The 27584-nt window shown below is 40.2% G+C and overlaps 1 protein-coding gene across 1 annotated transcript in view; it reads left to right on the top strand.

Moving 5' to 3' along the window:
• The window catches only part of Nmt2 (N-myristoyltransferase 2), a 46543-nt gene that overhangs the window by 2485 nt on the left and 16474 nt on the right, over nt 1-27584 (top strand). The window contains exons 2-8 of the mRNA XM_059263588.1: nt 18376-18511; nt 18931-18973; nt 20515-20564; nt 23175-23319; nt 27029-27147; nt 27240-27331; nt 27437-27553. Of these exons, the coding sequence (XP_059119571.1) occupies nt 18376-18511; nt 18931-18973; nt 20515-20564; nt 23175-23319; nt 27029-27147; nt 27240-27331; nt 27437-27553 (702 nt within the window). The remainder of the gene's footprint in view (nt 1-18375; nt 18512-18930; nt 18974-20514; nt 20565-23174; nt 23320-27028; nt 27148-27239; nt 27332-27436; nt 27554-27584) is intronic.

The following is a 27584-nucleotide window of genomic DNA, read 5'->3' as shown; positions in this document are numbered from 1 at the left end:
TGGCTTGATAGGATTAATATACACCCAGCATTCAGTGTAATGCATTTACGAGTTGTTTTAGCTTACTGTGTTGAAACAACAGGTTCAAATAAAGGAAAGCCACCCAATAAGATACTACTATGCTTTTGATTTTGTAAAACACTTTATTGACCTTTTTACTTCACTTTATGGGTAATATTGAAAGCCCATGAGGTTTTATGTTTAAAACAATAGCATAAGTATAAAATACTTGAATGTCACCATTTTTGTGTTTTATTTTTATGGAAAATGTGCTCTTTAACTGTTTGGTTCACCCAAATATGGTAACAGCATATCACTCTAAAAATTATATGCATTCTCAAAGCATTGGCAAAGGGAGAGATTGCCATTTTTAACTAGTGAGAGGATAGCTCAATGTAATTTTAATATTTTCAAATAATTTGGGGAAATTAGAAGTAGGATAATTGAAGATTACCTAAAAAGAGATCTCATTGGTAACTTGCTTTACCGTGTGATTTAAAATTGGGATAAAATAAATAGGTATCAGGAAAGAGCTTGAAAACTTCCAGGCAAATTAAAAAGTCCAGATGACTGAAGACTCCATTTCTGTCCTGGGTAGCAGTGGCAGGAAAGAGGTTATCTGCAACATGACTAGGAATTTGCCAACCCAGGTGTGAGTCTACAGAGGTAATACTCCACTCGTTCTTCTTTTGTTCTCCCTTCTCAGTTTCTGAAGGAACTTGGTAAAACTGTTGAAAATGGGGCACAATGTTAAGTCCACTAAAACTCAGGGTCTTGCCCCACTGAGGTATGTTTTCTCCACTTGTAAACTACGTCCTAGAGGGTTCCTTAAGCTTCACCCTACACTGAGTACTGTGTTAGTTAGCTTTTTAATCACTGTGATAAATACCTACCTGAGAGAAAGTTTAAGGTTGAAAGATCAATTTTGATTCAAAATTCCAGGGCTTTCTGGACATGGTCTGTTAGTTCAGTATTTTAGGACAGAAGCCCAGGATAGAATGATTTGAAGGAGTCAGAGTTGCTCACCTTGTGGCTATCAGGAATGGGGGTGGCAGGTGTAGGGATTTACCCGGCTGGTAGAGCAATTTCCCACTGTGCATTTTGCTCTGGGTTTGATTCCTGCTACACAAAAATTTTATCCCAAGTATGGTGGCACATGTCTGTAATCCTAGCCTAAGGAAGCTGAGGAGAACCTTGAGTTTGAGACTAGCCTGACTTCCATAGCCAGATCTTGTTAAAAAAAAACAAAAAAAAAGTGGGGAGGATCTTGAGACAAAATAATATGTGGTTTTATGTTGATTGAGAGTTCTTCGAGTATATGTTCCCAGGAGTGATATAGCTGATTCATAAAGTAGTTCTGTTTCTGTTTTATTATTATTTAGGAACCTCTACACTGATTTCCATACTGATTAGGCTAATTTACATACCAACCAGCAACACATACAGGCTGTCTCCCCTCCCCCCATCTTAGCTACCATTTTTTTGGTATTTGCTTTCTTAAATAATAGCCTCTCAGTCGGGGTTAGATGAAATTTCAGTGTTTTAATTTCTATTTCCTAATGGCCAAGAGTGCTGACTTTTTTTTTTTTTTAATATTTATTGACTGTTTGTGTTTCATCTTTTGACAGCTGCCTGTTCATTCCCTTAGCCCATTTATTGACTGAATTGTTTGTTTTCTTGGTGGTCTTTTAAGTTCTTTATGGAATCTGGATACTTCTGTCAGATGCATAGCTAGCAAAGATTTTCTCCCACTGTAAACTGTCTCTTCACTTGTATAGAAGCCTTTTAATTTCATCAGTTCCATTTGCCAGCTCTTGTTGAGCTACTTTCAGAAAGTCTGCCTTTGCCAGTACCTTTAAGTACTTTCCTTACGTTTTTTCCTCTAGCAATTTCAAAGTTTCAATCTTACATTAAAATTTTTTTTTTATTTATTTTTTTATTTTTTTGGGGGGAGTACAAAATGAGAGGTACGGATCTAGTATATTGTTCCTTTACATGTAGATATCCAGTTTTACCAGTACCATTTGTTGAAGAGGCTGGCTTTTCTTCAAAATAGGCTTTTGGCATCTTTGTTAAAAAATCAGGTGGCGGCCAGGCGTTGGTGGTGCACGCCTTTAATCCCAGCACTCGGGAGGCAGAGCCAGGCGGATCTCTGTGAGTTCGAGGCCAACCTGGGCTACCGAGTGAGTTCCAGGAAAAGGCACAAAGCTACACAGAGAAACCCTGTCTCAAAAAACCAAAAAAAAAAAAAAAAAAAAAAAAAAAAATCAGGTGGCTGTCATTGTGGATTTTATTCTGTATCCTCTGCCCATTCCACTGATCTATGAGTTTGTTTTTGTGCTGGTACCATGCTGTTTCTATTATGGCCTGTAGTATATCTTGAAATGAGGTACCACCAGTATTTTTCTTTTTGTTCAATCTTGATTTGGCTATTCAGTATCCTTTGTGCTTCCATATGAATTTTTGGATTTTTGTTGTTGTTTTTATGGAAAATGTTGGAATTTTGACACTAACTGCATTCAATCTGTAGGTTGCTTTTGGTAAAACACATTAAAAATTCCTTTATAAAAATAAAAGACCCAATGTGTTAGGAAGATCGAATCTTTTGTTTGTTTTGTTTTTGAGACAGGGTCTCAATGTCAATCCAGGCCAGCCTAGCCTGGAATTTACTGTGTAGCACGGACTGAAACCACCCCCAATCCCCAGCCTTCCTTGTACTAGGATTTCAGGTATGAACTGTCACATAACTTGGAATTAAGAAACAAAAACAATAAAACAACCTTTCTTGTACCACCCTCAAATTGGGGGAGGGGGTTGAAGATAACACAGCATATCTAGCTGTTGTGGAAATGGACTGTGACTACTTCCCTTGGTCAGCTACATGGAATCAGTGAGAAAATGCAGGAGCATACTGTAACTCCACATTCTCATTATAGGAAATTCAAGGGATAATTCAAAGCTGCTCTTTCTGAAACAGGATCTGCTGTCAAATGTATAAATTTAAATGGAAAGATAGATTAACAGCCCTGGTTCAAGGAATCCTCGTTCAAGAAATACTTAAAGCAGTGATCAGGTATCCGCTAAGAGTTGCATCTTAGGTGGTGACATCACCTTTGGCCCAGAGCAAACTTTCCCCAGAAGCTGGCTGAAATACAGAGTTTCTAAGGACAGGATGCACACTTTGCCGTCTTTGTTAATCACTATCAATGCATATCACTTAAAAGGTTCAAGCTATTCAAGTTCAAAAATACCACTTGGTTTGTCACCATTCCATTTGAAAATATTTTTATCACTTTTACTGGTTATATGAGTAAAACATGCAGATTAAAATTAAAAATAAAGTATACAGAGAGCAAAATTCCTTGGTTATCCTATTTCTTAAGATTTATTTATGTTATGTATATGAGTGCTCTATCTGCATGCATGCCTTTATGCCAGAAGAGGGCATCAGATCCCACTAGAGATGGTCATGAGCCATCATGTTGTTGCTGGGAATTGAACTCAGGACTTCTGGAAGTGCAGTCAGTGCTCTTGACCGCTGAGCCTTCTCTCCAGCTCCTATCCTATTTCTTTATACCCCAGTTTAATTGACAGTGTAACTGATTCTCATTTTAGTATTTGCCCTATCAACATAAATAAGATCATGTTTTATGTGGTTCATTGGCAGCCTTGTATTTTTTTACTGTGAATGTTTGCTAGCATGTTCTGAGTCAGTAGAAATGCCCATTGCAGTAGTCATTATTCACATGGCGCTGTTGGACATTTGAATGTGCCTTGAGTGACTGAGAAACTAAAATTTCAATTCATTTAAATTAACTTACCAAAAAAAGCCTTCCACAGATGGTGACTGTCATATTATACAACTCAAATAATATGTACCTTTGAATTTCCTGTCTTTATATACTTAAACATTTATTTCCCTGTCTTTTTCAGAATATAGCATTTTCAGTTTTTCTTCCTTCTAGGAATTCTTTAAATTTTTAACAAGCATGTTTTAACCATATTTCTCTATCATTGTCACATTTTAACCACTCCCAGCTAGGCATAGTGACACATGCCTGCAATCTCAGCACTCAGGAGGTAGAGGCAGAAGGATCCGGAATTAAAGGTCATCTGAACCATAGTAAGTTGGAGGTCAGCCTGAGCTCCATGAAACCTTATCTTAGAAAAATAAAAACAAGATTTAAACCACTATCCAAAACATTTTACCATTTTACTTTTTAGTGTTCCTTTCTTCCTTAAATTTTACATTTTGTATTTACCCTGTTCAGGTTGCTCCTTTGCATCATAAGTCTTCGTTAGACTTACCACTAATAGCCACACAACAGAGTCTATACTAGACTGTTTTGAAATTTCCTCTACCAACGGAATTAATCCAAAACATTGTAGCCTCAGGCAGACTTTTCAGACAAGGGCAAAAAGCAGCCACTTCCTTCACCAAAATAACACAAGAATAATTTCTAGGCAACATACTAAAATTCTTTTCCTCTGAAACCTCTTGAGCTCCCCCTAACCCCCCACCCTGTTCAAATCATTCTCAGCACCTCTGTCTTCCATGTTCACCAAAATCCAAATTCCTCCAAACAAAAACGTGATCGGTCCCATCAAAGCAATTCCTCAGTCCCTGGTACCAACTTCTGTCTTAGGGTTTCACAGTGACCACGCCAACTCTTATAATTAAAACATTTAATTGAGGTGGTATCTTACAGTTCCAGAGGTTCAGTCCATTATCATCATGGTGGGACATAGTGGCGGGCAGGCAGACATGGTCCTGGTGAGGTAGCTGAGAGTTCTACATCGTTTGACTGTCTCAATGGGAGTAGCTTGAGCATAGGAGACCTCAAAGCCCTCCCCCACGGTGACACACTTCTTCCAACAAGACCACACCTCCTAATAATGTCACTATCTTCAGGGGCCATTTTCTTTCAAATTACCACACACTATAACCAAAGAGTTTGAATATTCTTTCATTTTCTGGCTCACCATTCTTTTGTTTAGTTTTTTTTTTTTTTTTTTTGGTTTTTTCAAGACAGGGTTTCTCTGTGTAGCTTTGCGCCTTTCCTGGATCTCGCTCAGTAGACCAGGCTGGCCTCGAACTCACAGAGATCCGCCTGGCTCTGCCTCCCGAGTGCTGGGATTAAAGGCTTGCGCGACCACTGCCCGGCTTGTTTAGTTTTTAAAGCTAAATAAAATGGCACACAATTAATGAATGATACTTTCTTGTGTACTTAAATTTCCATGGATCTCAAGTCTGTCTGTCCAGGTTGCTACCATCTCATCTTTTAACGGTATCCTAATGTTTTTGGTTCCTTACCAGCATTTGAGTCTATGTGAAACAGATCTCTTGAATTTTCCCATCAAGGACTCCCTAAATGGGCTACTGTGCACAGCATTTATTGAAGGTGTTGTGCATAATGGCATGGAGGACTATAGCATATGAAAGAAAACAACTCCCAAATTCATGGTCAGACATTATTGCTCAGCAAAGAGAATTCATCTGTTTCTGTGACTCCCTATAAGCCCTCATTTGCTGCTTCTCCTCCATGTCCTCTCCTTGGGAGAATGAGCACTTACGTTTTTCTACTTTTCCAGATTCAAAGCTATTGCAAATTTGTGTTATGTCATGAAGCTTTCCATGGTCATAATGACCTCAAGTGATGGTGCCTGTCAAGGCCCTGGAGCCCTTACAAGTTGTAGCCTTTCTGTGCTATCTATCCTCCATTCTCTCCCATGCTATCATCTCCTACGTTGTCTGCAGGCAGGCCCTTGTTTTACTGCCAAGGTAGCCATGGCTCCTAAAGATAAGTTACTTGAGCCAGGGTCACATAGCTGGTAAGTGGGGTGCAGCATAGTTCCTTTAATGTGTGTCTTACTTGTATAAACTGACTCATGTAAAAGATGATTTTGTTTAAACATAGCAATATGTGACCTGAAAAGTAGGGCTAGTCTCTATTAGAATTGAGGATCCAAGGTCTCTTTATCTCTGTGTCTTTCTCCTGTTCTGCCTCTTCAGTTAAGTCCTCACTGTCCAAAGGGTGTTTCTTAACTCATATTCTCCAGAACACACCTCACTGGTTCCTAGGCAGCAGGAAAATTATTCAGGCTTGATCAGTTAGATGTGGTGGAGAAATAGCACATAAGGGGAGGGGATTGTTGTGTGGCATAGCATGGCTATTCAGAAGCACCTTAGGTGAGATTTGTGTTTATTATAATTGGAATCATGAGCAAACCAAAGGCTCATGTGTTAAAGGATTGGTGACCCTAGGCGTGACACTCCTGGGAAGTTGTAGAAACTTAAGAAGCAGGCCTAGAGGGAGACCTCTAGGTCATCAGAGAATGTTCCTAAAGGGGTTTGGGGAACCAGGCTCCCCTCCTCACTCCCTTTGGCTTCTTGGCTTGTGATCTAAGCAGTCTTGGACACATGCCTGCTATGATGCGTTGCACAGGCTCAAAGCAACTGGGCTACTTGGTCATGGGCCGAACCTCCACTAATATGATCCAGAATAATCCTTCCCTCTTTAACAGCTAATTTTCTCAGGTTTTGTTTATTTTGGTAATGAAAAACTAACACAGTGGTCAAGAGTAGTTTTTAGAGGAGATATGAGAAGACCAGAAACTGGCTTTGGACCAGTTTGTGTCTTCCAAATTAATCTATGGAATCCTAAACCTCTATTGCCATAGTGATAGGGAGGGCCTTTGAAAGGTAATTAAATAATGAGAGGGAAGCTGTCACTTCAGTAGGATTAGTGAAGAAGACACAAAGAGCTCTGTCTGTCTACTGGAACTCAATCATGCTGGCAACCTGGTCCATCCTCATAATGGACTTCAGCTCCTAAAACTATGAGAAACAACATACTACTTAGAACAATATACTATTAAATCTTTATACTGTAGCAGCCAAGCTGTACCTATAAAGCATGAACATGTGTTTGGAGTCATAGGCAGACTGTAAGCGTGGAGATAGCACTTTGCACCTTTGAGTCTTAGACTGTCTGGTATCTCATATACGTTAAAAGCTTAATAAAAATTGGTTGAATGGGGTTCAGTATTTTTTAAACAATTAAATTTGTGTGTGTGTGTGTGTGTGTGTGTGTGTGTGTGTGTGAGAGAGAGAGAGAGAGAGAGAGAGAGAGAGAGAGAATGAGAATATGTGAATATGTGAATATGTGAAGGGGGAGGGAGAGGGCCTGGGTGTTTTGTCAGTGAACATCCACATACATCCACACTTTGATGTGGATTCTGGGGAATGGACTGACGTTGCCAGATTTCATTGGGAAGCACCATTACCCACAAACCTATCTCCACAGCCTTCCAGTGTATCTTTAACCCCAAATGACAAGGAAGATGTTTGCCTGTGTGCATTATGAGTAGGTGCAGATTTTAAAAAGTTAATTATTTCTGAGACAAGATCTTGATATGTATCTCCATTCCTTACTGGCCTTCAGTGGGTAGCTGTGGGCTACTAGCCTTCTGGAACTAGGACTTATCAGTGGCTTGCTGCTATGACCACAGATGGTGTGGCTTTAACAATATTCTGTACATCAGTCCCCAGAGGAGATAAAGCTGCAGAATCCACAGTGAAATCTCACTGAAGATGAGGTCTGTAGATGAGGCCATTACCTAGCCCAGCAACAGCAGCTGGGAGGTTGGCTTCTGCTGTAGATTGCGCGTCACCCTAGGGGAACAGAGTGAAGAAATTAATGCTAGAAATGCACAGGTATGCCACTGACAAAAGCAAACCCACATTACTTTTTCAAGAACCTGAACTGCAAAAGTAAAAAAATAAAAATAAAATTCATTTCTGAATTTAGTGGCCATGACATAACTTACAACAATGTCTCTGATTCAGGATGAGTACTTATTAGTAGCCTGGACAGCTGATCATTTGTTTGAACCTCAGCCGACTTGTCCAGCTGAATTTCAGTTCTTTTTCATCACCAGGGCAATGTGATACAGTTATCTTTCCTGTTATTCTAAGCTGAATGAGAACCTTGGTTCTCTGCCCTTTTCTAGTAAAGAGATTTGTTATTCCCTTTTTTTTTTTTTTTGTTTTTTTTTTGTTTTTGTTTTTGTTTTTCGAGACAGGGTTTCTCTGTGTAGCTTTGTACCTTTCCTGGAACTCACTTGGTAGCCCAGGCCGGCCTCGAACTCACAGAGATCCGCCTGGCTCTGCCTCCCGAGTGCTGGGATTAAAGGCGTGTGCCACCACCGCCCGGCCGAGATTTGTTATTCCTAACAAGGGCACCAGAGCATATGTATACATATGAGTACTGAAGATGTACAGTAACCTGATCAAAGGCACAGACATAAAAAGGTATTCAAAGGTCATGAAGAAGATGCAGAAGTCATCAATAAATATCTTAAGAAATAGTCAATAGAAATGCAAAAATAAGGAGCAATACAATATAGTACTGGTGTGGATTCTGAGTGTAGACTGGCTAGATTTAAGTCCTGGCTTTGTCATTACTAAAAGTGTTACTTTCAGTGAGTTACTGAGTGGCCCTATATTTTAGTTTCCTTTGCCATCAAGTAGAAATAATGTGTTCTTATTATGACAGTTCATAAGATCAGATATAAGGCACTTCATACAGCACCTACTACTATGCGTTTGCGTTGGGTTCTGTAAATTGTTAGCTGTTGTGACAGTGACAGGAGGTGGTTGTTGTTGGTGCTGGTGGTGGTAATTGTAATGCCAATGATAGTGGTAATGGTACAATTGATGGTGGTAGTGATGATATTACAGAGATAGTGATGTAGGTAGGGGTTGTAATGCTGGTGGTTGTGATAATGATGCTGACGATATAGGTGATGGTGTGATATGATATGTGTGATGGTGGTGATAGTAGTTTTGGTTGTGTAAAGATGTGTGATGTTAGTAATAGTTGATATTTTATCAACTTATTTTAAAGTTGATGACAGTGGTAGTAGTAATAATGATGATGGTTATGACAAAGATTATGTGTGATGTCAGTGATAACAGTGTTGATACTGGTGGTGGTGGTGGTTACGATGATGACAGGAGCCATGACAGACTTTTCCTGTCAGTGGTTGCACCAGCTTACATTTACCAGAGGTATGTGAGGGTTGTCTTTTCTCACATACTTCTGATGTTACTGGACTTAAATATACTTGCCAGATCAGTGGACAAAGTAGAGCACATTTTTTTCAAGAATATTGGCTGCCAGAGCTTTTTCTTTGGTGAAGTGCTTATTCATATCCTCAGCCCATGATTCTGTCAGACTTTTGTCTTTTTCTTAATGATTTTTAAAATTGATTTCTCATTCATCCAGAAAATATTCTCTGAGGCTCTTTTGTGTGCCAGATACTATTTTAGGTGCAGGAAATAAATGCAAAACTCTGTGTTTATGATTTTTGTGTCTAGTTGGAGGGAGACAGTACAGTTTGAGCTAGCATTGTGTTACATGAATAAAATAAAAGTAGAACCATCACAGTGATAGCTAAGTAGATGCTGAGTGACTTCTGTCCTGCTACAAAGGAAAATTCTTCTATGCATTAGCTCACTTAATCCTTAGGATTTTTCTAATACTGTTTTTTGAAAATGTCATCCTTTTGCAGATGTGTAAACTGAGACACAGAGGAGTTAAATAATACACTCAATATAGTTGTGATGTTAGGACTAGAACTCAGTGGTCATATCTGATTGCCAGGGCTGGGAACTTGCTGTGGACTCACAGAGAAGCAGGGTGGGGTTTTGTGGGCAGGCATTCTCTAGGACACACTGAAATGTTTCTGAAGCTCTCTAGTCTATTGTCTCTTCTAGTAAGTCCTGCCTATAGTTGTCATTTACAATCTGCTGGAATGGAAAGTTCAGTATTTGATCTTTCCATGTCAGAGATAGAGTGAACTGGTTCCAGTGGCAGGTTTGAACAAGGCTCAGAATCCCATCCCCACCGCACATTTTTCCAGCTTAAGAAAACAAATTTTAGGACTTGTTTGGATCTTTCATGATTAATCTCAGAGAAGAGGGACATGGAACTCTTCTTAAAGCTGGAGAGATTTTTGTGAAGGGGTAACATGATTTCCACAGTTGCATTTCTGGACTAGGTGATCCACCTCCAACAGGAGTCTAAATCATACTCTACTGGATTTCCATGTGTAACCTTTTTCTAAGAGGGTTTCTCTTTTACTGTCCTGGTGCCTGCTCAGCATCTTGCTCACCCAGGCTTGTGACATCTCTTTCTGCTGTGTGTGTGTTTTTTCAGAGCCTGTGGCCTTCTGTAAGAAGCAAATTCCAATTAAGCAGCTCTTATGGTTCTGGGTCTGTTCAGGCCTCCCTCATCCTGCTACCCCAGGCATAGGAGTTCACTAGTTAATATTTTTTAAAAGGTTTCATTGAAATAAAATTTATATACCATGCAATTTGTCCATTGAAAGCATACAATTTAGTGGCTTTTATAACATCCACAGAGTTGTACAACCATCGCCACAGTCCGTTTTAGAAGTGATTTTCATTATCCCAGGATGAAACCCATATCCCTCAGCAGTCCATTGTAGTTAAATTTTTCTTTGGGCTACCAGCTCAACAAATAATGACATGGAGACTTATTAATTATGAAAGCTTGACCTCAGCTTACTTAGGCTTGTCCCACTAGCTCTTAAAACTTAATCCATTTTTTTTAAAAATCTTCATTCTGCAATGTTGCTTGTTACCTCATCTCTCCGTTATAACAAGAAATCCAGCGTAATCTGTTTAAAGGGCAAAGAATTTATTAAGGAGAAAAACTCACTGTACAGAACAGAATTGACACAGGTTCTGGAACACTGTTCTGGTCGCCTGGATTGGTCCCACATCCAAGTCCCACGAGGGAGTGAAGAGAGTGCAATGCCTACCTGCATCTCAGGTCTTAAGGGTCACAAGAGGTCACACCCCAGAGGCATGTACTTTAATGTCATAGACAGAACAGCTATCCACTACACTCCATACTGCCCATGCTGCTTCCTCCAACTCTGCCTTCTTCCCAGAGTTCTCTGTCTACCTAGAAGTTCTGCCTGGAAGTCCTGCCTGTACCTCCTGCCTAGCTATTGGCCGTTCTGCTTTTTATTACACCAATCACAGCAATACAATTTCATACAGTGTACAAATATCCCACAACAGTCCATCCCCTAGGCTAACTCTACTAGTCACTTTCTCCTTTCGACAAAAGCAATTCAAGACAGCTTTTCTTTTTAAAGTTTATGGGAATGTAGTCTATTGTGGTGAGGGAGGGAAGGCAGCAGGAGCAGTTGGAGGTTGCTCACACTGCATCCACAGTCAGTAGGAGATCATTGCATGTTTGTGCTCAGTTTGCTTCTCCTCCTTATGCAATTTAGGACCCCAGTCCCAGTCCATGGAGCAGAGCCACCCACGTTTAGGGTGGGCCTTTTTACCCCATTTAGCCTATTTAATCCTTCACAAAAAGGCTCAGAGGCTTGTCTTTTTGGTGATCCTAGACCATGTCAAGTTGACAGCATTAGCCATCCTAACTTGCTTTGCTCCTGACAACCACGAATCTGTCTTGTATTTCTTTGGTCTGCTTATTTAGCTATTTTATACAATTAAACTATATAATATGTGGGCTTTATAACACTGGCTTCTTAAACTGAATTCTTCCTTGTTGTGTGTATAAGTGCTCCTTTTTTTATTTTTGAATATCAATCTATTATGGATATGCCATGTTTTTCTTATCTATTTGTCAGTTGATAGGTATTTGGATTGTTTCTATTTGAGGTCTGGCTGCTGTGAATGTTCATATGCAAATTTCTGTATAGATAATTTTTTTGTTTGTTTAGAAACCTGAGAGTATAATTGCTGAATTACATTAGATTATTGTTGAAAGTTCTGAGGAGGGGCTAAAGAGATGGCTTTGTAGTTAACAGTGCCTGCTGCTGAGCAGCCACATAAAAATCCAGGTGTACCTTGCATACCTTTAACCACAGCTCCCATGGGGGAAGAAACAGGAGGATTTGGGACTTTGCTGGCTTCTATCCCTAACGTAGAAAATGTGTACTCCAGGTCTCTGACCCTGGCCTGAGAGGAATGGGCAGAGAGAGTTCTAGAGAAGGACATCTTGACACCCTCTCTGGCCTCTGTGTGTTTAGACAAGAGCACACAGTCACAAACACATACATGCACACTCACACATACAAATAAAATCAGTTCCAAAGAACTCAGAAAATCCCAAAATGGATTATTGTTTTGAATTCTCTATAGTCCAGTTTATCTTTGTCCTTGTATTATTATTATTATTGTTACCATCATCATCATCATCACCATCATCATCACCATCATCATCATCATCATCATCAGTGTGTATGTCTGACTGCTTGTCTGTAGGTGCACCACATACATGCAGGTGCCCATGGAAGCCAGAAGAGGGTGTCAGAATTCCTTGAACTGGACTTACAGAAGGTTATGAACTGCCTAGTGTGGGTGCTAGTACCCAAACCTGGGTCTTCTGCAAGGGCTCTTAATGTGCTGAGCTATTATTCTTCAGCCTCTACTTATTGTCATTGCCAGTAGTCATGTTTTGAGGAGCAGGTTGGCCCCAAACGCATGATTTTTTTTTAGCCTTGCCCTCCTGAGTGTTTGCATTACAGGTATGTCACACCATTTTGAGTCCTTCTCTGTATTTTTTATTGTGGTTGTCTTAGTAATACGAGACTGTACCCCTGTCAGCTCTCACTCCCTATCCTACCTCGTTTCTTTAAGGCTTCTGAAAAATAGAATAGTAGCTTGTCCTTAGTAAGGGTTGGGAAGGTCGGAATACAAATTTGGAAGAAGAGATAAAGTATTTGGTGCCATTTTTTTTGTAGTTCTTTGCCAATTTTTTGATGTTCAGATAAGCAAGGGAAGGGAGAATTTTATAAACTAAGCCTATTAAAAGTTGAGTATATTTTCTTCATTATAACAAAGTACAATTTTAAGCTGGGTATGGTAGCATTCTTTAAATCTCAGCACTCAGGATGAGTCTGACCGAGGCAGATATGTCTCTGTAAGTTTGAGGCCATTTTGGTCTCCATTGTGAGTTCAAGGCCAGCCAGGGCTATACAGTAGAGACCTTGTCTTTAAATTAAAAAAGAAGAATTTAAGCAGTAGAGTTTAGGGAAGGAGTTTGGGTGAGTAGTAGTAACTAATTCTCAGAATAATTAATGCAAAATTTTATCACATATCTATCCTAGTTTATATTATAGGTGATACAAACTTATTTAAGGAATTTTTGATTAAATAATCTGGTGGTTTTGCTTCTAATGTCTCTGCATCCTTTCTAATGTCTTAAATATATATTTGCTAGAAAGCCACCAGGACAAAATTTTCTGAATTGTACATTGAAAATAATTTTATTAAGTTCCAAGCATGCCCACCAGTCATGGCTACTCATTCCCTATCCTGCTGTAAGAAAGTGCTTTAGGAATCTGGGCTATTTCAGACTGGCTTTCCAGTGGTTTCTAGAAAAGGGTTCTGGCAGGAGAAAGGTGCTTGCCTGTCTTAGGAAGCAAGACTATGTCCTTAATGACCTCAGCCTCGCTGTGAACACAACACAGTGTTGAACACTTAAGTAAACATTTAGAGAACATTTGGTATTAGTTAGGTTCAGTAATCATTAGTACGAAGGTAGGGGAAATTACTGCTTTTCAGAGGTGTTTTACTGTCTGGTAGTTCGTGACCGGAGCTACCCTGAGAGCCAAAATTATGCACCAGTCACTCATTCAGAAGGTATTTGTTATTACATCTTATAGTGGGAGGCATTAGGGACCTTTGGGATGCCAGTATGAATTGATTACTTTTACCCCATGCACATATACATGCATATCTACATGTGACTCCCACATCAGCACAGCACTGTCACCTCTTTGTAAGGAAAACCTAAAGTATCCTTGTTCCAACTCAGAATATCTCAAACCAGGCTGATCCACAGCATGTTTCTAGTTCCAGTACCTGGCTCTGATAAACTCGGTTCAGCCCAGTTGCCAGTCAGATATTTATGGGCACCCTTAGTCACCAGATGATTTTAAATATAAACATGGTGATTGTACAGTTTGATTCTCCTGATGAAGATAAACTGCTCATTTTGGGGTGGGAATGCATTACTATTTTTAGGCCACTAGGTTACCACTTGACAAGGTCTTAATAGATCTTCAGCACTGAGCACTGCTTTCTATTTTAGGATTAGGAACAGGGAAACATGAATCTATAGCTGTATATGGTTTTTGTATTTTGGACTTATGAAAGAATAAATTATTCATTTAAAATGTAATGCTTATTATTTTAACACATGAATAACTGATAAAAGAAGGAATCCTTCTATAACCTTGATGTTGGGCATAAAGATGACAGTGTGCTAGGGTATGAAGTAGTAATGGACAACCTCACAGTTGTTGCTTCAGCCAGTGAAGGTGTATTTCGCTCTCATACCGCACAAAGGCAGAGCCCTTCAGCTTCTGATTCACCCAGAGACCTTGGCTCTAGGACACAATGCTGCTTGGCATGGAAGTCAGAACAGCCAAAAGAGAATATATGGTTCTGTTTGTTTGTAAGGCACAAGCTGAAAAGCCAGCCTGGGATACATACTAAATTTGAGGTCAGCCCAGCCCAAATACTGAGATCCTGTCTTTAAAACAAAAGGGAAGGAAAGAAAAGGAAGTAGGAAAGTAGAACACACTTCTGGTGTGTCTGAAGGCTCTTACCTAATGGTTGAACCTTTGACTGGTTCCCAAGATGGTGGAGAGGTAGGGGTTGGGACTTGGTTGGAAGAAGTTGGTCATATGGCCTGAGGGTATCCTTGTGGATAATATCTTGCCCTGGCCCCTTCCCATATTTTCCCCTCTATGTATGTTTGTGGACCATTGTAATGTTCTGCAGATATTCCCATCACTGTGGACCATTGTAATGTTCTGCAGATATTCCCATCACCATGGTGTTCTGCCCACCTGCATGGTTGCCAAATAGCCATGAATTGAACCCTCTAAAACCATGAGCCCAAACAAATCTTTACTCCCTTATGTGTTGTCAGATGTTTTCATTACAGCACCACAAAAGTAACTATTACAAAGCCACAGTTGGAGTCTGACTTGGGGACCCCTGAGCTGGATTTATATGATTCATTTACATAGCTGGTAGTTATGCTGGACCTGAGCCAGGAACTCACAGTTTCCAAGTCAACCAGAGAGTCAACATGAGCCTCACCATCATGGCAGATTCTTAAAGGAGCCAGGCTTTCGAGAGTGTTACAAAAGAAGAAAGGGTGCATGGCCTTTTGTGACCTAGAAGTCACAGTGCCACTTCCACTGTGGTCAGAGCAAGTAAAAGGCTTTCTAGATCCAAGGGAAGGGAGAACAACCTCTAGCTCTCCATGAAAGATGTAACAAAAATTTGTGGACTTGCTCTAAATCTGCTCCCAGCTGCAGCAGCATCTGGAGACACATGGACCTCATTATGGAGTTGTGGAAGGTGTGAATGAGTGTCAATGAGTAGAGGTGCCAGATTCTGTTTGTCCGTTACTACCAGTCTTTGGATACTACAGTTTGGTTCCTGGACTAACATGTTCTATTGTATGAGAGCCTCTTGTATTTATAACATTGCCCTCTTGCAGCAGTAGATTTTAAACCCATGGCTGTGTTTGCAAGCTAGACAGGTGCTGTACATTGAGATACTATCGAAAGCCCCTCAGGTGCCTGCCAAGAGGAGATTTCTCCCAGAGTCCTGGGGAAGACGCTATGAGTGGTGTGGTTACTAATCTGAGGGATAACAAATGAATCTACTTACACGAAACTCTTTAGTCCATTCACTTTATTCTTCTAAGACAAAATTCTATCTACACAGCTTTAATTCTGTTCTAGTGCATAGCTCCTCTCTGTCCCTTCTCCTGTCCTCTCACAGTTCTAAGTTCTTTCCATCTTGTTCTCATCTTTGTCTTCATTCCTCTCTCCATCCTTGTTCCTTCCTTTCCTCTCCCGGTGACCCATCTCCATCACCTACAATCAGCAATACTCTGGCCTTGCAGCTTTCTGGTCAGGCAGGGTAAGTCTGCTGGAGCTAGGAAACCTGTATCATAGCTTGAATCACCTGGTATGAAAAAGCTCTTTTGTTTCTAAGTTGCTTGAGGGGGAAGTCTAGAGGTGCCACTTAGGCTGTGAGAGAAAGGGGGGGTCTGACTTAATTTGCACAAGAAGCAAAGCTATGTACCTAATGTCCATCTGGCCTAGTGAGTGTCTCTGTATGGATATTTACCTTAATTCAGGTTGTCTGGAAAGCTTACTCTGTCTGCTCGTTTGTCCTTAAATGCTTTTGTCCAGAGCAGGCCCTGACTTTGGATGCTTGCTAAAGGAAGATAATTGGAGAAGACAGACATCTGATTCTAACGCTAAAAAGAAGAAATAGAAAACCTGGAAGCAGGAAGCCTTGCCTACGTGACTGTATCTAAATACCTAAATTGTATATGCCCAAGGAATGATCATTCCACACTCTTTAGAAGTTCTTAGGAAAAAGAATCAATTGGGGAAGCTATGATAGCGCACATAAAGTTCATAGCAGAAAACAGCTGTTACATTAAAAAAGCCAAATAACACCAATCAATACTCCTTGAGCCTTGGCTTCCTCTGGAAAGTCCTTGACCTTCCAGGTAATAGCTTTTGTCGTATTTAGCTGAATTCCTACTACATATTTCTGTGGCCCGCAGCAAGATACATACCCATCATGTAATTTATTTATTTATTTATTTATTTTTTTGAGATGGCTTCTTACTTTTGACTTGCCTCTGTTAGCATTGAATTTATGCTGTAGCTCAGGCAGGTCTCAAACTTGCCATCTTCTTGCTTCAGCTCCCTGTGTAGCTGAAATTATAGGCCTGTCTCTATAATGTATTTTGGGGATGTTGAAGACAAAAGTATTTCATGTGTATATATTTGGTCCCAAATGGGTTAGAAAGAGAGACTAGAGTAGGTTTCACAGTTTTATGTTTCTGATCTGTTTTTTTACTAAATGATATGCAAAATGAAAATATGATTAAAGAAGACACTTTTGTAAGCGAATATACCAAAAAAACCCTACTATCTTTGAGAGCCAGTATCATAAGGCTTTGAGTATACATTAATGGCATTGAATCTTGAAGGATGACTGTATATATGCTAATTAGGTAGAAATCAGGAAAGAAAATAATCAGGGACAAATTGATTTACAACAGTGGAGCAAAATCAGTTGTTGCCATTACTTTCCCTACATAGGCAAAAAATGATAATCTCTGATGTTAAATTTTAATACACCTATGAAATTTATGGTAGAGTAAGATAGTAAGTGAAAATTTTTGATATTGTGTCTCTTTTATTCTTTTTCAGAATACAGGATGGAAAGGGTTCCAAACAAAAATACTTTATCCAGTAATATTTTTGATACTCAAGAATTTTTGAAAATATATTATGTTTTTATTTATTTATTTGGTGGTGGTGGGGTGTGTGTGTGTGTGTGTGCACATGCTAGAGTGTGCCTGTGGAAGTCAGGACAGCTGTAGGATATAGGTTTCTCTCTTCACCTTGTGAATCCCAGAGATTGAACTTTAGGCTATCAGGCTTAGTAAGTAGCAGGTGCTTTTACCTACTAAGTCATTTCACTGACACAAACCTTAAAGGTTTTTATTGATTATTGTAAAATTTTTAATCAAAATAAACTTCCTCATGTGGAAATGCAGTTTCTGTTGCTTCAAGGTAAATATTTTGATGGGCTAGGGATATAGCTCAGTAGTAGAGTGCTTGTCTAGTATGTGCAAAGCCAAATGAACAAAAAAGATGACTAGTGTCATCTCAAAGAGGTATCTATAATTTATATTTTTATACATGCAGGTCTTTTTTTAAAGATTTATTTTTAATACCTATGAGTGTTGTATATGTTTGTGCACCATATGCATGCCCGGTGCCCTTACTGACCTAAAGAAGACATTGGATCCTCTGGAACTGAGTTACAGGCAGTTGTGAATGCCACATGTATACTTGGAACCAAACTCAGTTTCTCTGCAAGAGCAGCCTGTGCTCTTAACCTCTGAACCATCTCTAACCTCACATGTATCTCTTAAGGGCTAAGTAAAAAGTGAGTTAGTAGAATAGGAGGAACTATGGATGTTTTTTGATTTCAGTTATAAGTGTGGTTTGTATCTACAATTTTTATGTTTAGAAGGCGTCCGAGCACCAGCCATGTGACAGAGCGAGAACGAGTGTTTGCTCATAGACATTTCAACCTGACACTCTCATAACCCACACATCCTAGTATAGTTATCCTTCACTGTGCAGATCACATATGTTTTTCTAAGTAATGGCTTTTATGCAACTCAGTTTTATATAATGATTTTTTCCCTTTGGTTTGTTTTATCCTCCTTACATTTCCTACAGAAGCCCTGGAGGGGATTTGGGAGCAAAAAAGAAAAAGAAGAAACAGAAGAGAAAAAAGGAGAAGCCGAATTCTGGGGGTACCAAGTCCGACTCTGCATCTGACTCCCAAGAGATTAAAATTCAGCAGTCTTCAAAAGTGAGAGCCTGTTTTTCTTGCCACAGTGTTGCTTCACAATGCAGAAGAGATGGGTTTGGGCAGGGTAGCCCTTTGGGCTAGATGTGTAGCTAGTGATTCGTTTGGCTGTGTGTTGAATGGCACTAGTAACTGGAGGGTATTTATAGCCTCCCTGAAGCTCACTGTGGCACCCACATAACCAAGAGGTACATACTGGGCTTCTCTGTATGTGTATGGCCACCTCATTTCTCCTTCTCTGTGTAGTAGTCTATAGATCATAGTCATAGAAGAATGTCTCCCTGGGAGCCTGGTAGGAGATTTTTGTTCTGTTTTAGTTTTGGTTTTGGTTTTGTTTTGTTACACTTAATCTGTGATTACTTTTAGTTCAGAAGATATTCACATTTTAATTTTTCTGGGTGTCTGTCTAATTACCTGCATAGCACAACGCCATCTGGCAGCAGATTTCAGCGGGAGCAGCCATGGGTAAGTCTTCTGTTGACTTTGAATCAGCCTGGTCTCCAGTGGCTGTCCCTCATGCCATTGCTAAGGGTGGGGAACACCTCCTCATGTTCTCCCTTAGGACACCCCTATTTTAGACCAAACTTTTTGTTCATCTGGGTCCCATGTTGGCAGATAGCCTGCTGAACAGAGGGCTAGTTGTGCTGTACATAGGTCTGGTGATGTAGTTGGCAGTCACCCCTGTTTGTGGAGATTACCCCTTCCTGTCACACAGGAGAACACAGCCCTGGTGGTACAGGAAACCAGAGCCAAAGGAGCTGAATAGAAAATAACAAGATGACTTTGATGGCTGTAGCTTCAAGTAAATTTTTCTGGGCAAGTAGCACCAAGACCTGGCACGTGGCCTTAACTCCATTACTCACAGTATACTGCATCTCTTTGAGCCTATTTCCTTATCCTGGAAAGCCCATTTCCTTCCCCCAGTCTGTAGAGCTGTCATGAAGTTAAAGTGAGATCCTTTTTAATGAAGGTTGCCTTGTTTTCTAAAGTACAGAGCACATGGCAGGAGGCAGCACCTTCAAATTTTGTGGATTTCAGTTTTTTATATGAAGTTTATGTCATATAAATCAGTCTGTGGGTATTTTTTGTTGGTGGTGGTGCCTGCTTTATGTGAAAGGACCAGGAGTCTCTGCAAAGGGTAATGCCTTGCCCCAGTTTTGCCTTGAGTGACTGAGGGAGAAAACAAAGTTGAATTTTTCTCCCTAGCTTTCCTCTTGGTCTCAGATAATCAGTGTTCCACTAGACATAACTTCCAAGGTATATCAGGAAACAACCATCAGCTTGCAAATATTTTTCCCATTTCTTGGTGTTGCTTCAGCAGATAAATGCATCACTTACCTGCAGTTGTGGGCAGCTCTTTGCTTCTACCATGCCATTGGCTTTACCCATCCCTTTTCCCTCAGGGATTCTTAGCACTTCACCTCCACTCTGGGCACTGAAACTACAGCCAACTGAGTGAGAGGAACTACTGCTAGTGTATATGGTAGAGAGTTTGTTTTTTAAACATTAGAAGCTAATGTTTAATAAAACAGTGCTTTTATCTATTGCATTTTTTTAAAAGCTGGGGTTTCTCACTCCCACCTCCCCCCCCCCCCCCGTAAATTTATGGCAGCTATAGATAATGCCATACTATTACAGTGAACTATATTTGGAGAATTATCTGGTCTACATTCAAGGATTAAAATTAAAATATTTATTTGGATTCTTAACAGATTTCTATATGTGGTGCTGGGGATTGAACCCAGGGCCTTGTGCATGCCAGGTAGGCACTTTACCGCCTGAGCCACAACCTCAACACTTTGTTACAGATATTCTAGTGGCAGAAGACTTGGACAGATTTTCCTAAGGTATTCAATATGGAAAATAATAGACAAAGAATGTAGCTGATATTTAGTATTCTTTAGGAAACAGATATGGAAAGAAAGAGGAATTCCTGCCTCTTAGGTAAGAACATAATAGTGGGCAGTTAATTGGGGGCTAATGCAAATTCTCGCCTTTCTCCCCAGGTGGTGATACTATGGAAGGTGAATGGATAGATTTAAGAATGTATCATAAGGTGAGCGTGGTGGCGCCCGCCTGTAATCCCAGCACCCAAGAGGCCTAGGCAGGAGGATTGTGAGTTGGAGGTCAGCCTGAGCTGCATAGGCAGACCTTGTCTCAAAAAAGAAAAGAAGAGTAATAATCCTAGGGCTGGGGGTGTGGCCCAGTGGTTGAGTATTTGCCAAGCATGATATGCAAGGTTTTGCATTTATTCCCTGGCATCTCAGAAATAATCAGAAGGTCTAAAAAAAAGATTCACTGTGAATTTCCTTACTTTGACATAAGTTTGAAAATTGTACTTACTTGTACCTATTTTCGGAAAGCCCTTAAATAGTGAGCATTGGGACATAAATGTGTCACAAATGGCCATTATTTTAGCACATGAGTCAGCTTGGTAACATTGAGGAGGTAGCACATATAAACTACTCTAGGGTCTTCCTGGAGCTGGAATATCATTGGCTCCTTCAGAACCAAGATGCTGTTTCATGATTACTGCAAAATAATTCCCTTTTGGTGTGTCTTGGAAGATTTAACTCAACTATCAGAAAAGAAATTCACTATAACAAACTCAGTACAGGCTCTGTAGACAGGTTTATTTTTTTAAGCTTAGATTCTACTTTGCATTTTCAAGTCAGGTTAAATGTATCTTCAAGCATTATTAGTTGAACTATGTTATAAGCTTGATTAGTTGAACTGTGTTATAAGCTTGGTTCCAGTTGTAGGTCTCTTAGTAGACTGGTGGAAGTTCAAGTGGTTATTAATTTTCTTATCTTAGAAATCAGTTACTTATAAAGTGTTGGAAAATAAAACAGACCCAAGTTGTTGTTTTTTTAATGCAAGAAAAGTTTGAATTAAAACTAATTCACATGAGGTTATGGATTTGAAATTAAAACAATTTACATACATCAACTAAGAATAGCTAGATACATACTATTTTGTTGTTATAAGAGAATTACATTACATTTGAGTATTTGTGCTTAGTAAAATGAACAACACGACTGAAAAAACAGGGCCACATATTGTGGTTCATGCCTGTAACAGTTCCTATTTGAGAGGCTGATGCAAGATCTCAAATTCAAGGTCAGCCTCGGCAACTTAGTGAAACCTGTCTCAAATTAATTTTTTTAAAAGGCTGAGACTATAGCTCACTGGTAGAGCATTGCTTGTCTAACATGTATATAGCTCTGGGTTCAATTCCTAGTACCACTTCCAAAAATGAGAGAAGGGAGGGAGGAAGAGGAGAGAGAGAAGGAATACAATGATTAGAACAGGAAAGTATTCTCTTTAATTTATGAGTCATTAAGATAAATATGGCTCTATTTTTTAAAACAGCTTCCAGACTCAGCAGTGCTGAGTGGGAGCTGAGTGGAGGCAGTAAGCTGTTGGCCTGCTCCAGTTAGACTTCACAGCTTTGTCTACTAGGTAATGTCAATGTCAAGAACCTGAAGAAACCCAGTAAATAAGGCCACCACGGGACAGCCTGTGTTTTGTACTTTAATTAGAGAAGTTTCTCAGGTTATAAAGGGCTTGTTCAGAGCACAGCCTTCAGACTCAAAATTGAGCAGAAGTCCAAAGTTGTTGCTTCTAAATCATGGAGAGTCTATTGTCCCTTTGCTTCATGTTCAGAGTACTGATACACAGCAAAACCTAATGACTCTCAAGTTTCTTACAATCACAATGGAAAGTATTATTTGAGTGGTATCAAAATCCTAAAACTCAGTTGTTTTACATACGGGGCAGGGGAAGGCCACTGAATTCTATATCCAGTCTCAGGTCCAGTGTCTCATTTTGAATGTAGTCCCAGTGTATTATTACAATTAAAGATTAAATAGATGGAGAATCTGCAAGAGAAAACCAGGAATATTGGCTTTGAGAAAGGAATTTTGGAATTTAAAAATATTGCCCACTTTATTGATAAGAATATGTTTTACCTAAAAATGAGGCTAGTTTTCCACACTTCTGTTGGGAGAACAAGCAGTGGTTGTTAAGGATCATGATTTGCAGAGAAAAGCTTCTCTTCTGCCTTCTGTCTCAGGGTTCCTCTAGTATGAGAAGGGTTAGGTGTAGTCCAGGAGGGAGCAGTATCAGGGTTAGTGGTTTCTTCTTAACCATTTCCTTTCCAACGTAGCCCTAAGGATCTCTTTCTTTTTCTTCCCCTTTCTCTCGTCTAATCATCTCTTGTCTGTCTAGTTTCTGTTCTAGAAATTGTTTCCTCTGCCCCTCCATTGCTGCCGCAGAGCATTAACGCTAACAGCGCAACCGAGGCTCCTGGCTGCCTGGCTGCTGTGTGACAGTAATGCATGCCCTGCATGTCACTCTTTGCTTTCTTTTCCCAAAGGAACAGTGGGACCGGCACAGATGGGCGGGATCCTGAAGCAAAGGGTGCTTCTGTGTACTTAGCATTCCCATCCCTCCAGAGTCCCCTTGACACCACAGCACAGTGATAATCTGCAACAGTGCAGTTGTTTCATCTCCATGTATTCACAGACAGCCTTCAGCAGGCTTCCAGGAGGTGGGGCAGTGTTTAGGTGTTGCAGCCTCTGAGACCAGTACACAAAGTTGCCCTGTGTTCAAAAGTGGTGACAGCTTCTTCATATCATGTGTCTCTGTGTCTCTGCTGTTCTAGAATCCCACCATCCCTATTCAGAAGCTACAGGACATCCAGAGAGCAATGGAGCTGCTGTCTGCATGCCAAGGCCCAGCCAGGAACATTGATGAGGCCACAAAGCGCAGATACCAGTTCTGGGACACACAGCCAGTGCCCAAATTGAGTAAGCTCATATGTGTGTTTCCTCAACCTAGGATGAAGAGACCTCACTTAGTCTTGTGTCATACACTCAAAAATGAACACAAAAGCTAGTATCTGTCTTCTTAAAGTATAGATACTAGGTAGGAACATGTGTTTTCAATAACACTGATTGTAGCCTAATTGCTGTTTCTGTTACATTATCCAGTTTTCCCGAATTTGAAATGTGTATTATATATATTATAATTTCCTATTAAACTTTTCTATGTGTATGTGTGTAATATATACAACTGACTGTATGCTAGGATAAATGCTGTATATGATACATAACTATATACACTATATTCTTATAGTATGACTAATATATAGTATATATAATATATAACCTATATATACTGTACAGAAAGATTTGTTTTTTTTCTCTTCATTCCTGTTCTTTACTTTTGATCTTCAGGAAGTTTTTTTTTCCTATGTATTATTGTATTTTTAAGATTTTTTAATTTTTATTGGATGCTTAATGACTGTTTAGCTTGCATGCATGTATGTGAACCATATGTATGGTTGGTGTCCATGGAGGCCAGAAGAAGGCAATGGATCCCCTGAAACAGTAGTTAAAGATAGTTGTGAAGTACCATGTGGGTACTGAGAACCAAATTTGGGTCCTCTGCAGGAGCAGCCAGTACTCTTAACCTCTGAGCCATCCACTCTAGCAACCCCCTCTATCTCCCACTACATTATTTTTTTAGCATTTCTTACACCTCAGGTATTCTAAAGGACTCAGAGAAAAAGTTCCCAATAATATCTCACTAAACAGATAATTGTGTACTTCAGGATTCTGAACACACTCTAGGGTGTACTAATTCAGTATCATATGCGAGTTAGGGTGCCCTTGAAAGTAAAGGCCTTTGTGGGTCTCTGTTCATGTAAAGAAATAACGGAGTCTTGTTCCTAGCACCAGGCCTGCTCCATCAAATTCTACTTAAGACTTTTCCCAGTTAACTTGCTGCAGACGTAATTAATTACTTTTCTTTCCCATTTTGCAAAGGTGAGATTATAAATAATATGAAAGTGTTCAAATTACGTGACAGTGTAAGTGTCCTACTTTGATTTAGAATTGTGCCTACTTACATTTTGATTATTTAGGTTCCAAACAGCATAGAAAGGGTCACTTACCATCTAAAACTCTAAGCAGCCCAGTTATATACAGATAATCGATTTTATTGTGATAACACAAGAGTAATGTTTTTCTGAGCATTGAAGAATCAGTCATATGTTTTCCAATCCTTTCCCACATATATCCACCCCAACAGCTAAAAGAGATGGCATCTAAGTAGGAGAGAAAGGAATAAGAGTGAAAAGTTGGGAGTATGCCTCAGTGCTAGAGCACTTGCCTAGAATGTGTGAAGCCCTGGATTCATCCCTTGCAGTGGGGAGGGGTGGGCATCTTTTTTTTCTTTCAGTGTCTAGAAATGTGTCTGATAATGGAGGAATATTCTTTAGAATGAATTTACAAAGTCTTTAATGGCACTTAATTAAATGAATATTAGCTGAAGAATCTAGATTTTTGATTTTGGTGGATGTGGTTCACAAAGCTTCTTTTTGCCCTCTAGAGAAAACACCTGACCCCAGGGCTTCTTTTGGGAAAGATTGCCCGGGGTGCATCCTGCTTTTCCTTCTTGCTCTAAATCTTTTCAAGGTTCTCGGAATGCTCGAGCTCTTAGTGCACTTGAGTTCAGTCAAAGACCGTATCTGGTGAGGGAACCATAGAGACTGCCTCTCTAGTTCTGTCTGGGGTGTGGCACGGTCCAGGCTAAAAACACCCAGCTGTTCCAAGTTACCTGCATGGCTCATCTTGTAAGAACCAAGTGTTGTCCAGGCTTCATTGGGGACACTGTATAGGAGTGACCAGGAATTGGGCCATATGGGCTCCTGGAGAAAGTCTGAGGAGCTGGTGAAAGTTGTGTACTTCTTGTAGAAGGATTCTGTGACCAGATAGATGTACCAGATCCTTACTCAGCAGATGGTAAATGCTAGGTACAGCATGGGGTCAAGAAGTGGTGGTGGAAAGTGGGACAGAGGTCGGAGGAGTTGTCTAAGGTAATCAAGCACAGCAGAGGCCTTTTAGATCTTCCATAGGAAAAGACTTCAGTTATTGAAAGATGCTGTGAGAAAATGACTTGTGAACGGAGAAATTTCCAGGGACCAGCATCTTAATGACCAGAGGACAAGGCCTCAGCAAAAGGGAGTGCTCTGAACTAGGAAAAACAGTAAGGTCAAGGGCTATAATACTGGGAACAAGGACTGTGGAAGGTATGAGAAGATGCCAGGCAGGCTGGAGCCACAGGGAAATGTGCATTTTATTCCAAATACAAGACATTTAATGTAGAGAAAGAATTGGAAAAGAGAAGTTAAGGGCTGGGCTGATAACTGAGTTTGTAGAGCGCTTGCCTGCTACAAAGCATTGGGTTTGATTCTTAACATTTTATCAACCAGATATGGTACATGGCTGTAATCCTAGCACCCAATAAGTAGAGACAGGAGGATCAGAAAGAAGTTCAAGGTCATCATGGGCTACATAACAAGTTCAAGGCCAACCTGGCATACATAAGACACTACCCCCCGAAAAGAGTAGGAGAACTCAGAAGTTACTAGACATGGACCGTAGTACAGACATGGCTAGCAGTAAAGGTGATGTGGTAGTTTGAATGTAATTGGCCCCCATAATCTCAGGGAGTTCCATTATTAGGAGGTGTGGTCTTGTTGGAGTAGATGTGGCCTTGTTGGAGGGGAGGTATGGTCTTGTTGGAGGAAGTGTGTCACTGTGGAGGTGGGCTTTGAGTTCTCATAGATGCTCAAGATACTGCCCAGTGCCTCAGACCACTTCCTGTTGCTTGTAAGATGTAGAACTCGACGCCATGTTCCGCTGTGATAATGGACTGAACTTCTGAACTGTGAGCAAGCCATCCCAATTAAATGTTTTCCTTTATAAGAGTTGCCTTGGGCCGGGCAGTGGTGGTGCACGCCTTTAATCCCAGCACTCGGGAGGCAGAGGCAGGCGGATCTCTGTGAGTTCAAGGCCAGCCTGGGCTACCAAGTGAGTTCCAGGAAAGGCGCAAAGCTACAGAGAAACCCTGTCTCGAAAAACTAACCCCCCCCCCCAAAAAAAAAGAGTTGCCTTGGTCATGGTGTCTCTTCACAGCAATAGAAACCCTAACTAAGACAAGTATGGAAAAGTTAATCAATTTAGAAATTTGTGTTAGGCCTTGCTGCTGGGAGGGTCAGAAGTCAACTATGGCCTCCACACCCTCAATTTGTGGAAATGAAATAAAAAAGAGAGACCATTTCCAAAGCTGTTTTCTATCAAGCCTGTATCACTTAGAGTTGTGGTAGTGTACTGCTATCTAGGGCTCAGGCTAAGAAATCATTTTATAATGTCACTAGGTGGCATTCAGTTCCTCCTTCATTTTAACTGGTGAAATAAACAGTCCAAAGGAATCCACAATAGTAATGTGTTAGTTATTTCTACATGTGATTATTAATAGTTATATTAATGCGATTGTTATATAATAAAGCATATGCTAACATAGCTGCTATTACTGTTACTATTATTAACTGGATTATTTTGAGCCCAAATGTCCTAAGTCTGAAAGTGTCTTTTAACCTCTGTTGCTGACTGTTTGGGATTCTCAGACTACTGTGAAATGTAATATCTTCTCTTTTTCCTTTTTCTCCAGATGAAGTCATAACATCTCATGGTGCAATTGAACCAGACAAGGACAATATCCGCCAGGAACCGTATTCTTTGCCACAAGGTTTTATGTGGGACACTTTAGACTTGAGTAATGCTGAAGTGGTAAGACTTTAATTCAACACCTGTATTCACAAACATTGTGTCTAAGGTGCTTTCTTAGACACCTTAGACAGTACACTTGTTTTTTCTTGTAGCTGAAGGAGTTGTACACATTGCTGAATGAGAATTATGTGGAAGATGATGACAATATGTTCCGCTTCGACTATTCGCCTGAGTTTCTTTTGTGGTATGCCTGGCTGGTCATGGGTCATTGATGGATTGTTGAATCAGGAGGTCTTGTTTTGTTCCTGTGTTCTTGGATACTGACTGGTGTGTCTCTTCTCTACCTCAGGGCTCTGCGTCCCCCAGGCTGGCTTCTGCAATGGCACTGTGGGGTCCGAGTGTCTTCAAATAAAAAGCTAGTAGGTTTCATAAGTGCCATTCCAGCAAACATCCGAATTTATGACAGGTATGGGTTGGAGCCTGTGTGCGCCCTCCAA

The sequence above is a fragment of the Peromyscus eremicus genome, chromosome 5, assembly GCF_949786415.1.
Source record: "Peromyscus eremicus chromosome 5, PerEre_H2_v1, whole genome shotgun sequence".
NCBI lineage: Eukaryota > Metazoa > Chordata > Mammalia > Rodentia > Cricetidae > Peromyscus > Peromyscus eremicus.
Note: the sequence above shows the minus strand (reverse complement) of the source record. Positions and strands in the feature narration are given on the sequence as shown.